Source organism: Salvia hispanica, chromosome 6, assembly GCF_029641045.1.
Source record: "Salvia hispanica isolate PSC_SH4W2 chromosome 6, Shi_PSC_v1, whole genome shotgun sequence".
NCBI lineage: Eukaryota > Viridiplantae > Streptophyta > Magnoliopsida > Lamiales > Lamiaceae > Salvia > Salvia hispanica.
In genome coordinates, this window is record NC_142697.1 from 42,967,729 (window position 1) to 42,990,003 (window position 22,275).

The following is a 22,275-nucleotide window of genomic DNA, read 5'->3' on the forward strand; positions in this document are numbered from 1 at the left end:
GTAATTAGTAGTAATATTTATGAAATTATTAAACTATTATGATTAAATTTCTAAGAAATACTTATACCATCATTATTAACTAATTAATCTACATTTTTCATGAAATTACAAAAGTACGCTGAGACTAATTTGATAATTACTAATCGATCAGTCGGTCGTTGATTGGTAGGTCGGTCCAGGGACAACATATTTGAAATAATAGCTGTCATCCACCAAGTATAGGTCCCACCCCACCCTCTCATTTATCTTCGTTCGAACTAATTACTCTCATCAATCTTGAAATAGTAATGCACGCCGACTAGTCCTCATCAAGCGCGACGGCACGCGTACCTAGGCCAAGTCTGGCCGGAAAAGGAAGACTTCCTGGACTTCTTCAACCCGTCACCGGAGAAATCTGGACCAACGAGATCAAGATGTTCTGCGACATTCTTCCGGTGGACGGTCTCTGGATCGACAAGCACGAACTGTCGAACTCCATCAATGAGAGGAAGGTGCCGGCAACCTCTCTGCACGGAGTATGGTTTTTTGGAGGCCTCTTGCTACCGGAAAACGGCCGTTTGTTCTTAGAGATCTAGTTTCGTCGAATGACTACCATCCCAAGTGTGTTGAACTCGGGGTTGTTTGGGATTCCGATGCTCGGAGTGGAGTTTTTTTGCAGAGGACTGTGCCGGAGATGTGATTCAGGTATGTCTCTTATAATTTTATTGTTTTTAATTTTAAATATACTATATTTGGTGGCTATTTTTTACTTATACAATATCAAAATTTTAAATTGTGTGGGAAATAATCTGCTACCCCAAAAATGTTCCCACTTATTCATACTATTGTTATCGAAATGAATAAATGAGGTGGTGGTCTAGTGGCAATTGGTTTATCTTTGTAAGTGGGAGTAGGGATGTCAATTCAACCCGTAACCCGTGGGCCGGCCCGAACAACCCGGTAATATGAGCGGGTTAGGGCTATAATTTTATTACCCGAATACAAAACGGGCTAAACGGGTTGGCCCGAATGGGTTGTGGGTCGGCCCGATGGGTTGTGAGTTTTAATTATAAAATATTAAGCTTTAGGGGTTTTTTATATTTTTGAATCCTCAATCTTCATTCTACATAATCATTAGTCTTATTCAATCTTCATTTTACACTTTTCCACTCGATCCCACAATATCAGCTTTCAAGTTCGATCTCAACTCATTATTGCACTGTCCCATCATCTGTCACTAGTGACTTACTACCACTAAAGTCAATCAAGACAAAATTAAGAACTAACCCATCAAAATCTTAATATATTTATCATTTTAATAATTATTCATGTAAGATATGATTTTTAATTTTCATAAAGAATTAGTTACGAACAATGTCATAATAATGACACGAACACAAGCTTTAATTTATATTGTAGTTGATCGAGATGAAAGGCTTCTTTTCGAGTATTATTGAAGAAAACTATAAAAATTTGAAAATTTTTATATGATTCTAAACTAAAAAGAAAAAAGTATCTAAAATTTAAAATCATTTTATAGAAGAAAATTTTGATACAAGAGATTATTTTCGAAAGCTTTTTGGCCCGAATAGCCCGATGGGTTAGCCCAAAACCCGACGGGTTAGGGTTAGGGTTGAAAATTTATGACCCGAAAAATCCATAACCCGAATGACCCGCACCCAAATAGCCCGGAAACCCGAGTGGGCTGGCCCGAACCCGAACGGGTTAGCCCGATTGACATCCCTATCAATGTTATTAAATATCAGCTATGGCGCCGCCGTGGCGCCATTGCATAGCGAGTTTCAAGAAAAACGCCATACTGATATGCTGCCATGGAACTTTTTAATGGCGACTGCCATTTGCCGCCACGAATGAGGCGCCATGGCGGTGCCATGGCAGATATGGCGTCATTTTTGGTTGGGCTGCCCCAAATCCTCGGCCCAATTAGCAAATAAGATGGCCCAAATTTATTTTACCCTTAAACCCGGCCCAAACCCGGCCCAATTAGTAAAAAAATAGGGTTTTTGTTCTTAGAATCAGATTCTCTCCCTAAAAACACTAGCTGCGCCTTCTCTCCCAAAGAACCTAACACTTATACTAGGTGAAGGTGAAGGCAATGATATGGTTTTTGATGGAGATTCACTTGATTGGGATACCGTGTACGAGTCGTCGGACATTGGAGAGCCTAACACTTATACTAAGTCTAGGTCTAAGAAAAGAAAAGAAACTTCTACCTCATCAAGTTCTAGGAAAGCCTCAAGAACCGCATCCATATCTAGAAAAGAAAAGAAACTCTTGCCTCATTATGATGATGACTTTATATTTTAATGGTTGAACTAAGACTCATTATTATAGGCACAATATATAATTGCTTATGACTTTATGCTTTATTAACTGTTTTAGTAGTTGATATTTACATTTTCTATTATTTTTTAATTTTTTGAATTTATCTATACATATATTACTAATATTTTATTAATTAATTTATCGACCGCCATATCCCGCTATAGCGCTACGCCATATCCCTGTGGCGGTTTTTTGGCTTACCGCCGTAAGCCGCCATACGCCATCCATAACATTGATCCCTATGTATGGTGCATATTAAATGACCCATTATATTCATCAATCTCATTACATATTTGATCAAGGTTGGACTTTTTCTATGACGAATTAGTATTGAATTTTATGTTATTGTTTAGTTGTTAGATTATTTCTATGATTATCATTATAAAATTATCTGATCCGCCATTTTGATATATATACATATAGTGAAAATTATCTGATCCGCCATTTTGATACATATACATATACATTGCACAACTTAATACATATACATATACATATACATATACACATATACACCCATTAACTTCTGATCCGCCACACTATATGCATGTTTTTCTACACTATCTTCTCTCCCCAATCTCCCCTTTTAGTCCTCTGAAACGATGACTTGTGTTTTCTACACTATCTTCTCTCCCCAATCTCCCTTTTAATTCTCTGAAACAATGACGCGTTCTTCCAGCACCAAGCTCTCTGATAGGCAACATCGTATATTAGTTAAAATCTGGTAAGATATATTGAGATCATCGTTTATTAGTTAAAATCTGGTAAAATTTTTAGCTACTCTGGTAGCTCGATCATCATTTATTAGATAAAATCTGGTTAGTATGTTCCTATGCACAATATTTTATGTACTCTGGCAGCTTCTTATAGGGATCTATAATTTGTTTGATTTGTTTGAAGATATAGCTTCTTTTAGGGATCTATACGTAAGTTATAGCTCGATCATTCGAAGACAGATCCTAATCTGATTATAATTTTTGATTTGCTTGAAGATATAGCTTCTTAATAGGGATCTATACGTAAGATATAATCATTCGAAGACAGATCCTAATCTGATTATAATTTTTGATTTGCTTGAAGGAATTTGGCGAAGGATAAAGACTTCAACAAAGTAAATGTTGATGCCATGAATTTTCATTCAATCTGGTAATAATTCACCTCAAATTGATTTTGTAGTCTAGTCTCTAATTCACCTCAAAGTCTCTAAATCCGGATGATTTTCATGCAGCCGTTTAATTTGGGCTCGCCGAAATTCTGTGAATCTCAGCACATCAGCAACTCTAATGAGTATGTTGTTAGTTAATTTCAGTGTCTCTTTTTTGATTCATGATGATTGAATGTTAATCTAATTTTGAATCTGTTATTTTAGCTGGAGCATTAATGCTAATGCAAAAACAGTATGAGCAAAACATCGGTAGATTTCATTAACATTACTTATTCAATTATCCTTCACTTATTCAATTATCAAATCATAACTTTTTTCCTTTTTTTTTGGCTTGTTTGACCAGATACTATTTCCAGATTGGTAAGAGATTTTGATTAAATTTTTTATGGCAAGCAATATGTTTCAATTTTTTAAATTGTTGCTCTTTATTTTTCAGGTAGAACGTCTTGAAAAGGCGAAAAAAAGTGCACAACAAGATAATCCTACCTCTGAGATGAATGATGGTGGTAATTTCAGTGAGATGAATGATGGTGATAATTTCATTGATATGTCTTCTCAGTTTGAGAACACTCTAGATGTTGTTACACCGGAGGGACAGCAGGGACAGCCTATTATCCATCAAGATATACCTGAAGGTGATGGTCGTACCACTGAGACGACTGATGGTGATATGGCTTCTTATTTTGAGGAGAATCCAGATACTGTTACATTGGAGGGACAGGAGGGACAGGATATTCCCACTCGAGATATATCAAAAGACGTTAGTCATGGTGATGGATGCTCACAGACACAGTCTGATGCTGAGATACCTCACACTGAAGTGAGTTCTAGAAGAGGTGATCCCGGTCGTAGAGCACCACCTTCTGGATCGAGGCGACAGAGGCCTCCACAAGGATCAAAGGATAAGGGAATCATGGAACCTCGCAGATCAAAGGATCTGGGGAGACAGAAGACACCGGAGGGACAGCCAGTAATCCATCAAGATATGCCTGAAGGTGATGGTCGTACCACTGAGACGACTGATGGTGATATGGCTTCTTATTTTGAGGAGAATCCAGATACTGTTACATTGGAGGGACAGGAGGGACAGGAGGGACAGGATATTCCCACTCGAGATATATCAAAAGACGTTAGTCATGGTGATGGATGCTCACAGACACAGTCTGATGCTGAGATACCTCACACTGAAGTGAGTTCTAGAAGAGGTGATCCCGGTCGTAGAGCACCACCTTCTGGATCGAGGCGACAGAGGCCTCCACAAGGATCAAAGGATAAGGGAATCATGGAACCTCGCAGATCAAAGGATCTGGGGAGACAGAAGACACCGGAGGGACAGCCAGTAATCCATCAAGATATGCCTGAAGGTGATGGTCGTACCACTGAGACGACTGATGGTGATATGGCTTCTTATTTTGAGGAGAATCCAGATACTGTTACATTGGAGGGACAGGAGGGACAGGAGGGACAGGATATTCCCACTCGAGATATATCAAAAGACGTTAGTCATGGTGATGGATGCTCACAGACACAGTCTGATGCTGAGATACCTCACACTGAAGTGAGTTCTAGAAGAGGTGATCCCGGTCGTAGAGCACCACCTTCTGGATCGAGGCGACAGAGGCCTCCACAAGGATCAAAGGATAAGGGAATCATGGAACCTCGCAGATCAAAGGATCTGGGGAGACAGAAGACACCGACAGTTTCAGGTCAAAATAACAGAGGGACAACGGAAGAGGGTATACAAGCTGGTAATCCCTCTGATACAAATTCTCCCCCACAAAGGTCACTGGGGGCTTTGGCTATAGAAGGTAATGGTGATGACTCGGGTGCACAAGATCGTACAACAAGGCCACGGAGGCATGCGGGTACAGGTGTAGATGGACAAGGTGATAATGGTAATGGCTCGGGTGCACGAGGTCGTGCAAGGAGGTCACAGAGGCGTGTGGTTAGTAGAGAAGCTTTTAATCGTGATGACTTGGTTGCACGACGTCCTGGATTGAGGTCTAAGAGGCCTGAACCAGGAATGTATAAAGAAGTTGAGGCACCTCCTACAAAGAGAGCACGGAAGCAGCCTGCACGTCAACCAACTAATGTAGTACCTCACACAGCTCACCCTGCACCGCACACTGGCTCTGAAGAACAAGTCCCCCCTATGGCTCTGACCTCCACGAATCCTGTAAGACCAAAGAACTGCATTTTTTTAACGTTATAGTAATATTTTTTATATGCCTAATCTTTTATTACTGCAACATGCCCAGATGGTCCAGTCACACTCTTCCTCGGCCTCTTCCTCCGGTCAAGCAAGAAACGTAGAGCAGCACTCGTTCAAAGGGCATGACCTCGTCCTTTTGGAAATTGATCGCCGCTCTTCTACCTTCCTGCGGTAATTTTCTCCTCTAACTTCCTATAACAAATCTCCAACATGATCATATTATCTTTGGTGGATACAGGAACCTGACTACGAATATTAGTCTATATGAATTCTGTGTTGGACTGAGTAGAGAGGATGCAGCAGGGGTTTTTTACCTCATATGTGGTAATTAAGTTTTTATTTTGCTTTAATTATCTTGCATTATAACTTACAATCTGATTCATGTTTTGGTTTACACTACAGATCTGGCTAATCGAGGCGACATAGAAGTAACTCAAATAGTAGCTTATGGTGACATCATTATCTGCAAGGCGACATAGAAGTAACTCAAATAGTAGCTTATGGTGACATCCAAGTGCAGTGGAGCGGAAAGAGTAGAAAAAAATTAAGTAGATTGAAGATTATCTTTTTGCAGTAACTCAAATAAAACCATTTCTAGCATTTCTTGATATTTCGTATATGATTTACTATTAGTTTATAATTTTGAGTTTGATCATGACAATTTGCCAAATAAAAGCAAAAGAATTGAATTTTAGTCCATTCCACATCTCAAAATCTAAAAAATAAATCACGAAAACTGAAATTTTGACTATTATCACATCTGTCCTTTTTGGCAAATTAGGCGCTAATGTGGCGACTAGTTTAAAGCAAATGTATAAAACATCGTTTCGAACTTAATTAGACGTTTTCATTTGACCCATACCATTTTATCCTCGTGTTTTGTTGGACAGTATAGTATTCAATCATATTGAAATAGTGAAATTAGACAGCTTCTCAGTCAGACAGTAAATGTATATAGTAAGGTCACAAATCACAGCACAAAAATGTACAAATAACAGACCATATTTACAGACACCAACATTCTGCTACCCAAAAACAGCAGCAGATTACACACACCAAGCTCCACTCAACATCCTCCATCCCTCGGCTCACCTCCGTCTCGACCCACTGCCTCGATTTTCGCAGTGAAGGTGCATCACTGCTCACAAGAAGAGACAAAGCTGTAGAGCTGCAAATAAAGAAGCTGAAAATTGAAGAAAATTAAGGAAAATACCTGACTTGAGAGTAAAAATCTGCATCACTCAGATGCTTCATCTGTATCAGATAAAGGCAACAAGGTGCATATCCCGAGCACGTGTCCGTTGAGACACACATAATACTCGATGCAGTCATCGTACGCGCCCAGCCTGCAGCTGGCGCTCGAGGGTATCATGTTGGCTGCCTGCATGTTCCACAGCTTCGCCTTGCAGTACGGACACACCTCCTTCGGATGCAGCGGGGCACCCCGGCTGATCAACAGTTTCCTGACTTTAGACGTCGCAAAGGATTTGAAGATCCCGCGGAAAACCCTATATCCCCTTCCTCCCCTTGGTCGAGATGCTCACAGGGGTCGGAGATGTACAAGACGTCTGTCCTGCATTGTGAAAAGCTCTTCCCCGACGTCCTTGAGAAACGTGTCCTGTACACGAAATGGCCGGGGATGTGGACGCGGTTGAACAGCCCGTCTTTCTTGCATCCGGAGCAGTATATGAGAAGCTTGCCGAGGGCCCTCCAGCTCCCATCCACGATATGGCTTCCGCTGGAGTGGAGATCGCGCATCATCTTAGGAGCCCGTGTCTTGCAAAACTCCTTCCAGAGGACTCGTTTGGCGAGATCGTCTAGCCATTTGCACGTGCAAGAAAGGGCCACTATCAACTTAGGGTTCCAATTCAAATGGTTGAAAACTAAGAAGATCACTTCTTCACTAAGGTGCCCTTTGGTACAAACACAGGCTACGGAGTGCACGCAGCGATATTGCTTCGTGATATGCATTTTACGACTGGAACATCAAGTCATAGTGAGTTTCTCTATTAATGCCTGCAAATTTCTCTGATGCCTGTGATCACATGAAGAAAACAAGAATGGAAGTATTAATATAGATCGGGTCATAAACAGAACTCTCCATATCTGAGCACATATACAAAGAGAGATTATAAATCATAAAGCATAATCAACAAGAACATACCAGAATTGCATCATCTCAAGCATTAAATATGTATATATCTTTACGGCAAGAACAAACACGAATCCATCAACATATCATAGTTGCCGAGACAAGTAAAAAATTGCACGAAGGTAACGTCTGCCAAACATGGCTTATGCTTTCAGCACATAATTAACAAAAAGAACTCAAAAGAAGCTCCTTGGCATCGTCACCAAAATCTAGAAATGACGATGAACCCGCATTCAAGCTTCTTTAAGATGAAGGCAGACTGTAACTTACAACTCCAAATAGGAAACAAGAAATCCACATCACTTCAAACTTACAAGTGCATAACTAGCATGGCTAGAAAAGGCAGGCAGCACATGTACAAAGCAAGACGCGGTGAGAGTTTATTCGATCGATAATGGCTAAAGTGTATTCGAGGGATGTGTACTGATAATCATTCTTCTACCAATAACACAAATTTAACACTTTCAATTGTGTTTTCCTATATCACCAAAGATAACAAGACTAGGTAGGGTTTGTGGCAAAGAACTCAACATGTAATCTTTCAACTATTCATAATCCAATAGTAATTCACGAGAAGGGAAGGTTCTGTTCTCCCAAGTGTTCTATAACAACAACCAACAAGCTCAAACTCGCTTCAATTATCACATAATCTACAAAAACAGTCAGCTACCATACAAAAAATCCAAAATACATTTTACCTAAAACAGAAGGAAGATAGAAAAACAGAACACAAAGAACTTCCCTTCCAACACATTTCAAATCGAAACACCCAAAATTTCACCTCAGTCCACAAATTTCAGCCGCAATAACAAGATTTCAAGAACCGTGCAAAGGGGCAAATTTCGACGAGGGTAAAAATGAAATCGTCAAATCATTACACAACATGCAAGAAAGGGCCAAGATTTTACCTTTAAACAAGAAGAAGCTCGTGCCCAGAAAAAAAATCCAATCTTTATTGCCAGAAGGGTTCTAAAAATACCGGAGGCATGAAAATTACAAAATAATTCAACGGTATGTGACAAAATAAATACACACTTTATAACTGAAAAAAGCACTACATAATCTTGCAAAAGAGCCAATGATAGGCGTTAAATGGATTTATATGTTGAAATCAAATAATTTTATGTGGACATATGGAGGCCTATATATGGTGAGATGGTCAGGTGAGGTGTTGATATAGATTTATACAACTAAGAGACACCTGTAGCAAGATTCTGAATTTTATACACATTAAATTACTCATAATTTAGGGTATTTTGTGTGTATTAGAGAAACTGGTGTTAGTGGTTTTGGTTTATTCATGGAAGAGAGGTTTTTGTGACACCTGTAAGAATGTATTATTGCTTCAAAAGAAGAAAGCATAGATTTCATTTGATTTGAGTTGAATTGATTTTAATTTTTAATTAATTGTCGAGTGTGTGGAGGAGATTCGTCTTGTCTATCACTAATCCATAGGCCATAAAATCTGAGGAAGGAAATGAGAAAATGACATTAGACGCCATACAACTTTAATTAGGCCAAATTTATAACAAATTGATAACTCCTTTAATGTTTATGGGTTTTACAAAATAGTAAAAATTATTATTAAATCCTTAAATGGAGTATGAGTTATGGGAAATGGCGTATGGGAGAAAGGGTGCAGTGGTGACTTGCGGAATAAACTATAAACTTAATTTTAATTTAATATTTAGTTTAGCCTAATTTATTATTTTTAAGCACTTTCTTTTAAAATCAAATAAATTTAAATGAAGTTATAATATTAGTATAATATCATATTTTAGGTAGGAAAACAACATTGGAGTACTGAATTGAATACTTTCATTTATTAAATTATTAGTTTATATTAAGCCATGTAGAGCAAAACCTTGATAGATTGAAAAACTAAAACAAATCAATAAAGTTTGATAATTTACAAGCACAAACTAAAGCTGAAAATGTAAAATTAGAATTTACTTGTAAACCAAAATAAATAATATAGGATCAGAGTATTCATTCGATCAGCCATACGCAAGTGTTAAGAGGTTAATAATCCCAAAACAAATTACTCCAAACTTAACAATTTCAATAAGAGTAACAATAATCCAATAAGCCACTCATCATCAATTAGATGATTAAAACACTTGAATTCACAGCCAGAGAGTCACTACAAAACCAACACAAAGCATGTGTTCCGTAAACTCCAAAACAAACATAAGAAGGTTATACCAAGTTTCATCACCTCATGGAAGACAACTACATCCAAAAACCTTTATAGTTTACCATCTCCCATTTTTCTTTCAGTCTAAAAATCTAAGAAAGAAGAAAGAAAGAAAAAAAAAACGCCTCAGCTGAGTGGTTTTCCGATCCTGATCTAGAAGGCTAGACAAACCACTCAACACGAGAACACCGTAGGGCAAAGCGACCGAGGCTTTCTTGTTCTAACCTCAGCTAGGATTGCACATATCGGTAGTATCGAGCAGACACGGATTCGCTATTCACACCTCGCCATTATTCAACCACTCTATACCGTCAGAAACAAGATAAGAAATTATTCACAATTAACTCACAACTTGTGTGGAAGGTTTACTTTCTTGTAGAGAGATCACGGTTTCAAAAGCTCCCACCAGGGCTTTAACCTTACTTTTCCTACTCACGACGAGTTTACTTGCCGTCTCCTCAATGACATTGTTCAACAAACCTTGAGCATCTTTCTTCCGTTGCACATCTTGATGCTTTAAAACAACCTTTTGAGGCAAAACCCCTGTACTAGCCGTGTCACTAGTACAATTTATATGTGTGATTTAGTGATTAACAATTTATCCTACATCACACAATTGTATTAAGATAATAAGTTTATTTATGTTTATTTTGTGTGCAAGATTGGTTGTGTGAATAACCACATCTTGGGAGTTTTGGAGATGAATCCCATCAGTATTTGGGCTATTGCCAGGGGACGAAATGCTAATGCCAAATACTTGAACCCCAATGCAGTTATCGAATTTCAAATGTGTCTGGGGACTATTTTGGATCGTTATTCCTGTAACTGTTACGTCTGTGCTTCCGTAAAATCTAAGCGCCTGGAAGGCAAAAATATGGAGTGCCATTAGTCATTCATTCATGCCATTCTCGAGATTTCATTTGGTTTGGCATTTATCTTATAACTACACATGAAAATGTGCGATTGTGTGATCATCTTTTAATAATAGATATTTTGTAATTTATTTTATTTTACTTTTTGAATCTTTCGTCTAAAAAACTTTGTTCTAGCTTCTGCAAATTATTTTCCTGCTTTTGCTTTTTTGTATATGATGAATTTAATTTTGAATAGTACTAACACTATTTATTTTCCTCTATGCTATGCACATACTCACCGTTGGTTTGGTGCTAGGCATTCCTCCTTTGTCCTCGCCTTCTAACTGTCAATAGAATTGGTTTTAATATTTGAAATATGACATATACACATTAAATTTATAGAGATTGGATTCATGCAAAGCTAAAAAGGACTATTAATTACCAGGTCCGAATCATCATCTTGACCTCTGATCGCTATTCCTTTCAACTTGGAGAAATCCAGCCATTGTAACAACCCCTTCCCCCATGCTCCCGAGTTTGTTGGTGCGATTATTTTTCCATCTAACTGATTTTTACGAAAAAGAGTTCTGTCACGTCAACATCTCAAATATTTGCGCCTAGTTGAGCACTTGAGTGCGCTCTGAATAGGTCGATTTTATTATTAACAGGACATTTGCATGCAAACTGGGGCAGACGCAAAAAAAAAATATTGATAGTAACTAATGTCTTAAAAATATTTGATAATAATATTTTTTAGGTGATTTAAATCATTGATAGGGACTTGTAAGGATTTACCTGGAACACGATGTTAGACTGACAATTTGGCCCTGAAAAAGCAACGAGCTTTACGAGAAACACGGATCCTGAAGGAATCAGGACTGTTGATCCTTGTACCTTGCATGCGTCGGCCCACGCTTCTTCGAATGCCTGTCAGGGTTCTATACAATGAATATCGCCTTTTCTTATGCTACAAACTCGTTTTAAAAAAGAAACTATAAATTGCATAACATAGTGAATTTTAAGAAAATGTAACAAATTAAATCAAGATGACAATTCCGCCCTCATGAATTTTGGATGATATCATCGGTAGATCCTCACAATTTAAGGACTGATACTAATTCCAATTTTTTAAAATGAATTTTGTTTTATATAATTCCAATTACATACATTACATTAAATTAGGATATTTTGCACGATACATGCTTAAAACATACATTTGTGTCATCAGCAACGCCGTCACCTTTCGCGCCGTAACTTAGTACACTGAAGGTGCTGGATTTTGTAACGCTAGAAGTGTCGTTACCATCCAACACCTCTCCCTCGCTCCCATGATCCTTGGAGGCGACCGGGGGAGGACTGGCTTTGCTACCGCCTTTTCCTTGCTTTCGATGCTTGTGGCTTTTGGCATCAATGTAGATCGAGTTTTCTGACAAAAGCAAGATGAGAATGAGAAAGGTAAGATACCTCATTCTTAAAATTAATGTTGTGCGCTTTGTCTTTATGTTTGTAAGAGAAAGTGAGATATTGGTTGTTGTGTTAGGTAGTTGAGATCGGTATTATATAGTTGGTGAAAATTGTTATAAAAATAAAATAGAATAACTATGTAGCTCGTGAGGTATATAATGCTAATTTGTTGGTTTGTTATTAAAAATAGACTCATTAATCTAGAATGTATTATTAGGAATTTAGGATGGAAAGACTAAGAGAGTTTATTAATTACGACAAGAAGTAGACTTTTTTTAAAAATTTTGCGTGAACACCGCTGCACCATTCCAACAAGAGATTCCAATCGAAGAACTTTCAATTTTTAGCAATACTACTAGTAGAAAATTGTTTAGACAATAAAAAAATCACTAAATATATCTACCTTATGATTGCAAGAAAATGATGATGATCAATTGATTATTTATTCAACGCCACGATATATGATTGTAGTTTGCTTCGAAAACTGAAATTTATTTATTTATTTGTTATTATTATTGTTATATTTTATTTTTTATTTCTTTTGCTTGGGGAATGGAGTTTTTAAATATGGAGTAAATCACAACGATGAGATGATTAATTAAATCAATAAAAAATTTCCATCCAGCATGACGAGATGTGGTAAACAGGTAAAATTTTGCCTCACTTGCCTGATATATTTTTTATTTATCAATTACTTAAAATTTAAGATAACATTAACTATCGACTTATATAGGATTGCAATCACAAAAGCAATAATTATTACTATGATCAAGTTATAAATTAATTAACAAAACTAAGTGCTGGAATTTGTTTTTCATGTGTTTGATTAATGGACACATGGATGCACCACACTTATAGGCATGACACATAGAGAATAATGATGAGTTTTTTAATCAAGAAGTAAAATTCCAATATCGTGCAAATATTATTTGTTTTATTGTTGTTGAATACAAATAATTTGATCCGCCAGCAATGCTTGACAATGATCAAAGGTTTGAGATGATTGTTGCACATGATGCTGGATTTTCATAATTATATTTTTCCAACATTTTCCGTTGATAAGACTTGAGAGGATTCCATGCATGAATGTATATTGTTTAGCATGTTAATTATAAACTATTGTTAGAAAATGAAATGTATAACCATTTAGTTATATTGTCTTCCATAACTTGTTAAGAACTGCATTTGTATACTTGTAACGTGCACTGGCAGATCCAATTCATAACAAAGGGGGACGACAGTACTCCCAAAATATGTAAATAGCCTAGTGGTAATCTGCTCAATTTTCGCAGCATCCAGCCGGGATTGAATTCTTGCAGGTGCAGTTTTTGCTATTTTATCTTCATTAATTGCACTATATTCTATCTTCATGCGCTATATTATATTCTATCTTAATTAATGAAATTTTTTAAGTAAAATAAAACAACAATATATTTTTATGCACAACAAAACGAGTCACTAGAAAATAAATAATGAAAATAATAGAAGAGAATAAATTGAATTTTAAATCTTTATGTCGGTGAAATTTTTTATCGCACACTCAATATGAAATTTCTGGATCCGCCACTGGTCACGTAGTGTATGAGAATGGAGTTTTAGGTGTGCTATGATTTTTATTTTTTGGAATGCACCCTCTATATTTATTACGCCCTTCTAAAATTAATTAGAAATTAAACAATTTACATTAGTCCCCCAAAATTTCCACATGACAGAAATTTAAATTCTAAATGGAGAACAATTTTCGCCTTAAAAAAGGGTGAAAGTCAAATAATTATTCCTTAATTACCTTTTCGAATTTCTTTCCAATGATCTGAACCGAGTTGAGTTTACTTTATGCTAAGTTTAAGCAGTCCGGTTTCTATGTATATTACTCCCAATATACAAGTTTTTATTTAGATTTTAATATTAATATATATTTAACATGAATAATTAAAATTAAAATTCCATATCTATAAGCATTATTTTTATAAAATAGACTATCTAAAATTAAGAAAAATATTCAACTCACTCTAATTTTTTTATTATTTGAAACTTTCTACTAACATGGACGGGGAAAAAAGCCAGTAAATACGGCACTTGACTTGGTGGTGCTGCTGTTGACTATCAAAGTGTGAAAGAGAGAAACCAATCCATAAAAAAAAATTGCAAGACAACAGCAGTTTCTTATTCTTCATGTGAGATGTGAAAATTACGGTTAAAAATTGTGCGGCTGTCGTTTTCTTTGATTTCTATGACGATGACCGTTATTAGTTATTTCATCGTCCAGAAATCATGCAGTGGCTTTTGGGATTACCATTTTTTTATAGAATAATTTAAGGATATACGGAGTATATTAGTGTTAAATACTCCCTCCTTCCCCGATTAAGAGTCACACTTTGACCGGGCACGAATTTTAAGAAATGTAAATAAAAGTTGGTTGAAAAAGTTAGTGAAATGTGAGACTTTTTTTTTTATATTGATTTTATAATAAAATGTGAGTGAAGTGGGTTAGTGGAATGTGGGACCTACTTACATTTATGGTAAAAATGAAGTGTGACTCTTAATTGGGGACGGACCGAAATGGGAAAATGTGACTCTTAATCGGGGACGGAGGGAGTAGAATTTATGAGGTATGTTATATTGCTAACTCCTTCTTAAATTGTTAACTGCAAATAAATGATAGACATTAGATCATTAAATCAAGGTACAAGATCATTCATCCACGAATATCAATACGAGGCATAAAAAATTTCGATTAGAAGTATTAATGTCAAGTAACAAAAAGTTAGTTATAACCAACTTTAAAAAATATCCCAAAACTTTAAATGATTATAGCTATCTCAGTTTATATTATCTTTTACACAAAATATGTCAAATTAAAAATAATTTTTAAGGATTCTAACGAGATCTCACTTGCATATGTTCCGATGTCAAAATTTGAATTTTTTTTTTAATTTTCGTAATTTTTACGTAACACTTAAATGTAAATGTATGTATCAAAATATGTCAATATAATGTATATACATTGTCATTGCAAATCGTGTTGACATATTCAAGGAATCACGTTGATATTTTTTATATACTCCTACTATATTGACATTTTATCCAAAATCCTAAATTTGGTCATTCTTCTTATCTATTTAAATTTAACTAATAAAAAAAAATTACACATGACAATTTATAGACCACTAGATCTCTAGAAATCCTATAGACTTAAATGAGTTGTAGTTAACAATTAAGAGATTAAATTAACAATTGATTACACCACTAATGTATAAAGTACTCCTAGTATATTTTAGTTCATTAAGCTTGAATAACTCGATGAATCATCAAATTCCGAAATTATCAATGGCCAAACCACGAAAGGCCCGACATATCAACTCATTGGGCTTTTTATTCCATTATTTTTAGCCCATTTATCTCTATATTCTGAAGATAATTCTCCAATCTCCATATAGCCATAATTTTATTCAGTATTTTATTTAGAATATTAATAAGAATATTATATTGTCCCTATAGCCATCAAATTAAATTAATTGAAAAACGTAAAGTTTAACACTATTCCACAGCCTAAAAAACCCAAACACCAGAAATTTCACAACAGTTTTTTCTATCCCAAACATCTTAATGAATTAATTTACAAGAGGACTAGTTTTTCAAAGGCTTTGTTATTTTTATTTGGAGACGACGAGAAAAAGATCGTATTTTTGTTTGTCTATTTATTTAATTATTTATTTTATTTATTAAAAGGCTTATAGTGAGTAAAATAGTGGCCATGTATCTGAAACAGCTTAACATATTGGGCTAGATCAACACTTATAAGCATTATTGAATGATAATTAGTTTTCTGTTGGCATAATGTTTCATCTAAATCCAACCAAAAGTATACCAACAGGCGAATTTAATTACCCAATTAGTTATTTGGGCTGATTAGCAATTATGGCCCAAATGTGTGATTTGGGTCAACAATTACTTCAATTCTGGGCTCCTGGTGAATAAAATAAAAATAATGCCATAAACAATGTATGTGGAGCTTAAAAAATAAAATTGGGTTCTAAAAAATTGAGAATAATTTAATTCATTCAACATCGCATGAATGATGTGGAATAAAAGAGAAGTGCATTTACAATCTTTTTGTGTTAAAAAATAAATAGTTTATTTTATTTTATTTATGACTAGTCACTTACTAGTAGGGGTAGGAATACGGATATCGGGTATTGGATTTACCCGTACTCGACCCGATATCCGCCGGATTTGGATACCCAATATCCAATTTTATGGGATTGAGTATTGAAATATAAGATAAATCGGGTATTGGATAATCCGAATGGGTATCGGGTATTACCCGAATATCCAATTTATTATTTAAAGCATATTTTAAATTAGGTTTAGCCAATTTGCATTAAATATAATCTTATACTTTAAAATAAAAGTGATCCATTTTTTTTAGTTTTATACTACAAAATAAATGAAACATTAAATATATTAGTCAATTTAGATATTTCTATATTTCTATTAATATATAAAATTTATTTTTTTTATTAATTATTAACACATGTAAAGAGTCGGGTATTTGGATACCCGATACGTCGGATATGGATACCCGGGACGGGTATTGGAGTACCCGAAAATATATCGGGGCGGGTTTTGGATAGACATTTTGATGATTTTCGGGTTTGGATACCTGATTTTTTCGGGTCGGGTATCCACGGATACCCATATTCCCACCCCTACTAGAGAAAAAGAACAAAGAAGACAAATAATTAAAGTAAAATGATTATTAATTTGAATTATAATTTTGAAAAGTCAAAAATACAAATTAATACGCATACGCCGTAGTACCTAAACCTTTTATTCCCCATATATAAGTAATCTTTCTCATCTCTTTCCCCTCCCTTCGCTCGCCTACGCTTCTGGTTTATTTGAAGCGTAGATCTCTCACTTTCTCTCTCTAACCCACGTTCACCTATTTGTGAACAACTGAGAGGGAAGAGATACATAGATATATATATATAGAGAGAGAGCGAGGGAGTCGCGTGTGGAGCAGAAGAGCTGTTCTGTTTCGTTATTCTGAAAATATTCGCGCGGTAACCTTCTCTATCCTTGACCTAATTTTAGCTGCTTAATATGGATTATTTCAGCTGCGAATTTGCGTTTACTTAATAGATCTAGGTGCGGTGGTTGGGAATTTCGTGTTATTTTGCTCGTATTGTCCTAGTAATTTGATTAGGGTTTCCTATCATAATTTTGTGGCTGAATTATGCTTTACTAAAATACTCCATATATTTAGAAATTGTTTCATGTTTTAGTATAAGTTTGAGACATTTGCCCTAGTTTCAGTTTCCAAATCATGTATGGCTTGAGATACTTCTCTCCAGTATTAGGCATAGTATGGACTTTTATCTTGGTTGTCACTTGCAATTTTATTCAGCTAACGCAGTTGCAGTTCTGGTTTGATATTGGTTACTGACTAAAAGCTAACGGGAGTCTGGTGAACTTGTTTTCCTTTGCATTTCTGATTTCTCTTGCTCCTCTTTGCTATCTTTGTTCCAGATACTCAATAGGGAAGCTTTGATATGGCAGCAGCTGCAGCTGGTATCAGTTATGCACCTGAGGACCCTGCGCTCCCAAAACCATGGAAGGGTTTGGTTGATGATAAGACTGGATATGTTTACTATTGGAATCCAGAGACCAATATAACCCAATACGAGAAACCTGTTGTCCCCGGTCACACAAGCTATACGCCAGCTCATAAATCTTTGAGCTCATCGGTTCAAAAGTCCCCCCAGGGACGATATACTGCGAATGATAATGATGACAGATACTCCAAAGCTAGCAATGGAACAACAAAGCCTTCTGTACCTGTAGCTTATCAGGTGACCCAAGTGGTGCTTTTATAGAGTATATATTAAGCTTCTTAATTCATATGGATGTATTTACTGCGACCTCAAGTGGTCCTTCTCTGGGTTTATTGGATTTGGCATCTTAGCTATGTCCATGATAAGTAAACCAAGTCACTAGATGTACTCACTTGGTTTTTTTCACTACTTTGTACTAGGATGTCAGAAACAGATCAGATTATTCACAGATTGATGTAGAGGTAAAACCCTCTGTTGGATATGGACCTCTTGCTTCCAATGGTGCAGAAAGCATGGTGTCTGCTGAAGCCTACCGACGTCGCCATGAAATTTCTGTGACCGTGAGTATCTATTTAACTTGTGCAGTCGATTCCTATTTCTTTGTCCGCATCAGTTATTTTGTCCAAATTCTATATAAAAATAGCACCAATATGTAGTTAACTCCTTGTCTGTCTGCTAAAGTTAAACATTCAATTTTGTAGAAAACTAAAGTGGATAGAATATGATGAGTCATGGTAAACTTGTTTTAAACTTTTTTTCAGTGTGCTTAAACTTTTTTTAGTGTGCTCAATGACCATTGTTGTGCTCCATCTTCTTCCAGTCTTCTGTGCTGTTAAAATGAGAATGAGTCATTGAGTTGGGTTCCTTTAACCAATAAAATTACTCTACTCTAGTCTTAATATTTTTAAATATTGTTCAAAATTTGTTGCCTCTGTTGTGGCATGTTTCGATTACTTGTTTTTTTACATATTTGTTTTCCTTTATGTTCTTTTATGTGTATCTGATCTTTTAGTTTCTATATTAATCCATTGTAAATTTTAACTGGATTCTTCTCTAAATTTGGATAGGGTGACAATGTTCCTCCACCATTCACCTCATTTGAAGCCACTGGATTTGCTTCAGAGATTCTTAGGGAGGTATGAGATTAAATTTATATGTTGAATCTGACAGTGTTAAAGATATTTTCTAGTAAAAATTTTGCGTGAATTAACTTTCTGCAACATTGAAGTACTACTGGAGGCTCATTTTGGAGATTAAGAACCTTTCCCGGTTGTACTTTTGTCTCAGGTGCGATATTTGCTCCAGGAGGAGCCAAATGTCGTACGCTGTGCCTCCCTGGGCTTGCATGTATTTGGAGCACCCTTATTGATGGACCAATCTATGTGAGGGGCTTTCCGAATCATCCAAGCTTGGCTGGGACTTCTATGGGCAGCCATTCTGTCTGCCCCTTGGTCCGAATAGAAGAAGAGGTGTCCTCCTAATTGCTTGCTTCTGCAAGCAGTGCCCGACTCTTGGGAGGATGATGCTTCTTATTTTCTTCACCACTTGCTTAGTACAAAAGAAGCCCCGTCTGAAATTTTGAAGCATCACATAAGCTTAAGAGGCTGTGGTTGTTTTCTTTCTATTACAGGTGCAACATGCTGGTTTTTCTGCTCCTACTCCAATTCAGGCACAGTCTTGGCCCATTGCTATAAAAGGTCGTGATATAGTAGCGATTGCCAAGACAGGCTCTGGGAAAACCTTGGGCTATCTGATTCCTGGATTTATTCATCTGAAACAAAGGCGTAATAACCCAAGATTAGGTCCGACGGTTTTGGTGTTGTCTCCAACAAGGGAGTTGGCTACTCAGATACAAGATGAAGCTGTTAAGTTTGGAAGGTCATCCAATATATCGTGCACGGTATAGTTTTAGCAATGCCTTTCTTATAGCAATCTTCATGTTCCATAAGAAGTTTCTTATCACCCTCTTTTCTGGTTAACCTTGAGAGAGATGATTGACTTAAATGGTGTTTGTGAATTGCTTTTCCTTTCCTGAAAGCCAATTTGATTATTCTTTTGATATTTGATGTTGGTTCTAAATTGCTGCCCTTCAACAATCAAAGGTTTTGAGTCTTTTGACTTTATATCTCTTTTAGCTTCTTTCTGAATTCAATTTTGATCTGTCTCTTGAAGTGTTTATATGGAGGTGCACCCAAGGGCCCGCAATTGAGAGACATAGACAGAGGTGTTGATGTGGTCGTGGCAACTCCTGGTCGATTGAATGACATTCTGGAGATGAGGAGGATAAGCCTCCAGCAGGTCTCATATTTGGTGTTGGATGAAGCAGACAGGATGCTGGACATGGGTTTTGAACCTCAGATTAGAAAGATTGTGAAGGAGGTCCCTGTTCGTAGACAAACCCTGATGTACACAGCAACGTGGCCTAAGGAGGTTCGCAGAATTGCTTCTGATTTGCTAGTTAGTCCTGTACAGGTTAACATTGGAAATGTTGATGAGCTCGTTGCTAACAAGGCAATTACTCAGGTACATAAAAGAATCATCACCTGGTTTTCTTCAATACCATTTCATATGAAAACAGGAAATACATACCAATACTTGTTTTGACATCTATCAATTAATGTAGAGTTTCATCCTTTTTCACAGCATGTTGAAGTTCTGTCTCCAATGGACAAACGCAGGCGCCTGGAACAGATATTGAGATCTCAAGAACCTGGTTCAAAGATAATAATTTTCTGCTCTACAAAGAAAATGTGTGACCAGCTAGCAGGTACTCTGACCCGGCAATTCGGAGCCGCTGCTATTCATGGAGATAAATCTCAGGGCGAGAGGGATTATGTGCTGAATCAGTTTCGCACTGGAAGATCCCCTGTGCTTGTGGCCACTGACGTTGCTGCCCGTGGTCTGGACATTAAGGATATAAGGTTGGCATCTGAAATTGATTTTAGATTTTATAAAACAGGCACGATTCTCCTCTGCTTTGGGTTAGGCATACCTTAAGATGCTTACCAAATTCTATTTTTAGGAGTTTCTTTGTGCAGTCCGGACATTATCCTCTTTCTATCACTCTTGTTGATCAATTAATCTTATGATATGATGACTAGAATATGGCCATGTCATCATTAGCTGCAGCAGCTTTGATTTTCTACACTCCACACTCTGTGGTGTATAACCGTTCTAGCATCTATGCTATTGCTCTATATATTATGGGAACAATGCAACGATTTCTTTTGCAATAATTGACAATTTAGTTTTACATTATCTGTTAGCTATTGTGATTTGTCTCATATGTTTGTGTTGTCTCTCTCAGGGTGGTTTTGAACTATGACTTCCCTACAGGAGTTGAGGACTATGTTCACAGAATCGGCAGAACTGGCCGGGCTGGTGCCACTGGTGTGGCATACACTTTCTTCTGTGAGCAGGATGCGAAACATGCTTCAGAGCTTATCAAACTCTTGGAAGGTGCTAGTCAGCGTGTGCCCAGCGAACTCCGTGACATGGCCTCACGTGGTGGTGGAATGGGGAGAACAAGACGTCAGTGGGGCTCAGGCCCTGGTGGGCGTGATGGAGGTCGTGGCGGTGGTCGTTTCGGTTCTTCTCAAAGTGGACGGGATGGGGGAAGAGGTGGTTGGGGAATGCCATCATCCCAGGATAGGGCCGGTGGCCGTGATAGGTGAATGATCTTTCCTTCCCTATTATTATGCAGCGATGCATGGGTCTTTATTTCTCTAGTCTAAGATGGTCCGTTTATACTTGCAGACATGTCAATGGATTCTCTAACGGATACGATACAAATGGCACTGGAAGCTTCCATCAGAGGAGCTTCCATGAGAACACGGTCACTGCTCCAAAGAGTAGAGGCAGAAGTCGTAGCAGAAGCCCCAGAAGGATTTCAGGATGGGGGGAAAAGCCTCGAAGCCGCAGTCGTAGCATGGAGAGATTTCCATCCAAGAGCAGTCGGCCCTCTTCTTATGGTAACAAGGATTACAAGTAATTATAAGAAAACCTTAAAATCTCCAAATTCGAGGATCAGTTTGCTATATAGTGTTTGTAGGTGGTGTGGCGATGGAGAGTGATCTAATCTGATTTATTAGTAATTAATGCAATACACTTTCTCCCTTTGAAATGTCCAGTAAAGAGAACGTTTAGGGTTGGCCAATTTTGCCACAATTTGTGTTGTGTACTGATAATATTAATATTTTTAGACTGCAATTCTATTCCAATATATTCTTATCCGACAGCTCTCGTTTAGTTGTAAAAGTAACATATTTCTTAGAAGTCTTTTGTTATT

At 36.9% G+C, this 22,275-nt stretch overlaps 3 protein-coding genes and 1 pseudogene across 5 annotated transcripts; 2 read left to right on the forward strand and 2 right to left on the reverse strand.

Moving 5' to 3' along the window:
• The first annotated feature begins 290 nt into the window (after positions 1 to 290).
• On the forward strand, positions 291 to 6,367 carry LOC125204979 (uncharacterized). Of its 2 annotated transcripts, none has more exons than XM_048103760.2 (9): positions 291 to 684; positions 3,406 to 3,471; positions 3,554 to 3,612; positions 3,695 to 3,739; positions 3,834 to 3,850; positions 3,927 to 5,666; positions 5,749 to 5,873; positions 5,941 to 6,026; positions 6,105 to 6,367. In XM_048103760.2, exons 2-9 carry the CDS (start codon positions 3,452 to 3,454, stop codon positions 6,179 to 6,181), a joined length of 2,169 nt encoding a protein of 722 aa, XP_047959717.2. In that variant the 5' UTR covers positions 291 to 684; positions 3,406 to 3,451; the 3' UTR covers positions 6,182 to 6,367. The 2 variants fall into 2 exon arrangements, with proteins under 2 accessions (XP_047959717.2, XP_047959716.2); XM_048103759.2 differs by lacking the exon at positions 291 to 684 and adding an exon at positions 2,879 to 3,049.
• Positions 6,368 to 6,597: 230 nt separating this feature from the next.
• LOC125204549 (EID1-like F-box protein 2 pseudogene) lies at positions 6,598 to 9,176 on the reverse strand (annotated as a pseudogene). Its single transcript, XR_016132483.1, has 3 exons — positions 8,763 to 9,176; positions 6,916 to 7,737; positions 6,598 to 6,840 (listed from the first exon to the last, which is right to left on the reverse strand). The product of XR_016132483.1 is annotated as an EID1-like F-box protein 2 pseudogene (transcript).
• A 763-nt stretch (positions 9,177 to 9,939) lies between these two features.
• LOC125206884 (polygalacturonase At1g48100-like) lies at positions 9,940 to 12,376 on the reverse strand. Its single transcript, XM_089059844.1, has 5 exons — positions 12,120 to 12,376; positions 11,701 to 11,832; positions 11,348 to 11,470; positions 11,205 to 11,249; positions 9,940 to 10,910 (listed from the first exon to the last, which is right to left on the reverse strand). The coding sequence occupies exons 1-5, from the start codon at positions 12,372 to 12,374 to the stop codon at positions 10,650 to 10,652; spliced, it is 816 nt and encodes a 271-aa protein (XP_088915970.1). The 5' UTR covers positions 12,375 to 12,376; the 3' UTR covers positions 9,940 to 10,649.
• A 4,858-nt stretch (positions 12,377 to 17,234) lies between these two features.
• Positions 17,235 to 22,224, forward strand: LOC125205115 (ATP-dependent RNA helicase-like protein DB10). Its single transcript, XM_048103932.2, has 9 exons — positions 17,235 to 17,435; positions 17,902 to 18,224; positions 18,407 to 18,547; positions 19,055 to 19,123; positions 19,618 to 19,887; positions 20,160 to 20,510; positions 20,631 to 20,908; positions 21,295 to 21,657; positions 21,744 to 22,224. Exons 2-9 carry the CDS (start codon positions 17,925 to 17,927, stop codon positions 21,976 to 21,978), a joined length of 2,007 nt encoding a protein of 668 aa, XP_047959889.1. The 5' UTR covers positions 17,235 to 17,435; positions 17,902 to 17,924; the 3' UTR covers positions 21,979 to 22,224.
• The last annotated feature ends 51 nt before the right edge of the window (positions 22,225 to 22,275 follow it).

Excerpts from the sequence above, each read along its gene's own strand:
- LOC125206884 (XM_089059844.1), bottom strand. The coding sequence starts at position 12,374 with ATGAGGTATCTTACCTTTCTCATTCTCATCTTGCTTTTGTCAGAAAAC. Across the intron at positions 11,471-11,700 it reads AGTCTAACATCGTGTTCCAG|TTAGATGGAAAAATAATCGC; the intron begins GTAAATCCTTAC and ends CGTAAAAATCAG. Across the intron at positions 11,250-11,347 it reads AAGATGATGATTCGGACCTG|TTAGAAGGCGAGGACAAAGG; the intron begins GTAATTAATAGT and ends TTCTATTGACAG.
- LOC125205115 (XM_048103932.2), top strand. The coding sequence starts at position 17,925 with ATGGCAGCAGCTGCAGCTGGTATCAGTTATGCACCTGAGGACCCTGCG. Across the intron at positions 18,548-19,054 it reads GCCATGAAATTTCTGTGACC|GGTGACAATGTTCCTCCACC; the intron begins GTGAGTATCTAT and ends AAATTTGGATAG. Across the intron at positions 21,658-21,743 it reads AGGGCCGGTGGCCGTGATAG|ACATGTCAATGGATTCTCTA; the intron begins GTGAATGATCTT and ends TTATACTTGCAG.
- LOC125204979 (XM_048103759.2), top strand. The coding sequence starts at position 2,988 with ATGACGCGTTCTTCCAGCACCAAGCTCTCTGATAGGCAACATCGTATA. Across the intron at positions 3,472-3,553 it reads ATGAATTTTCATTCAATCTG|CCGTTTAATTTGGGCTCGCC; the intron begins GTAATAATTCAC and ends ATTTTCATGCAG. Across the intron at positions 5,874-5,940 it reads CGCTCTTCTACCTTCCTGCG|GAACCTGACTACGAATATTA; the intron begins GTAATTTTCTCC and ends TGGTGGATACAG.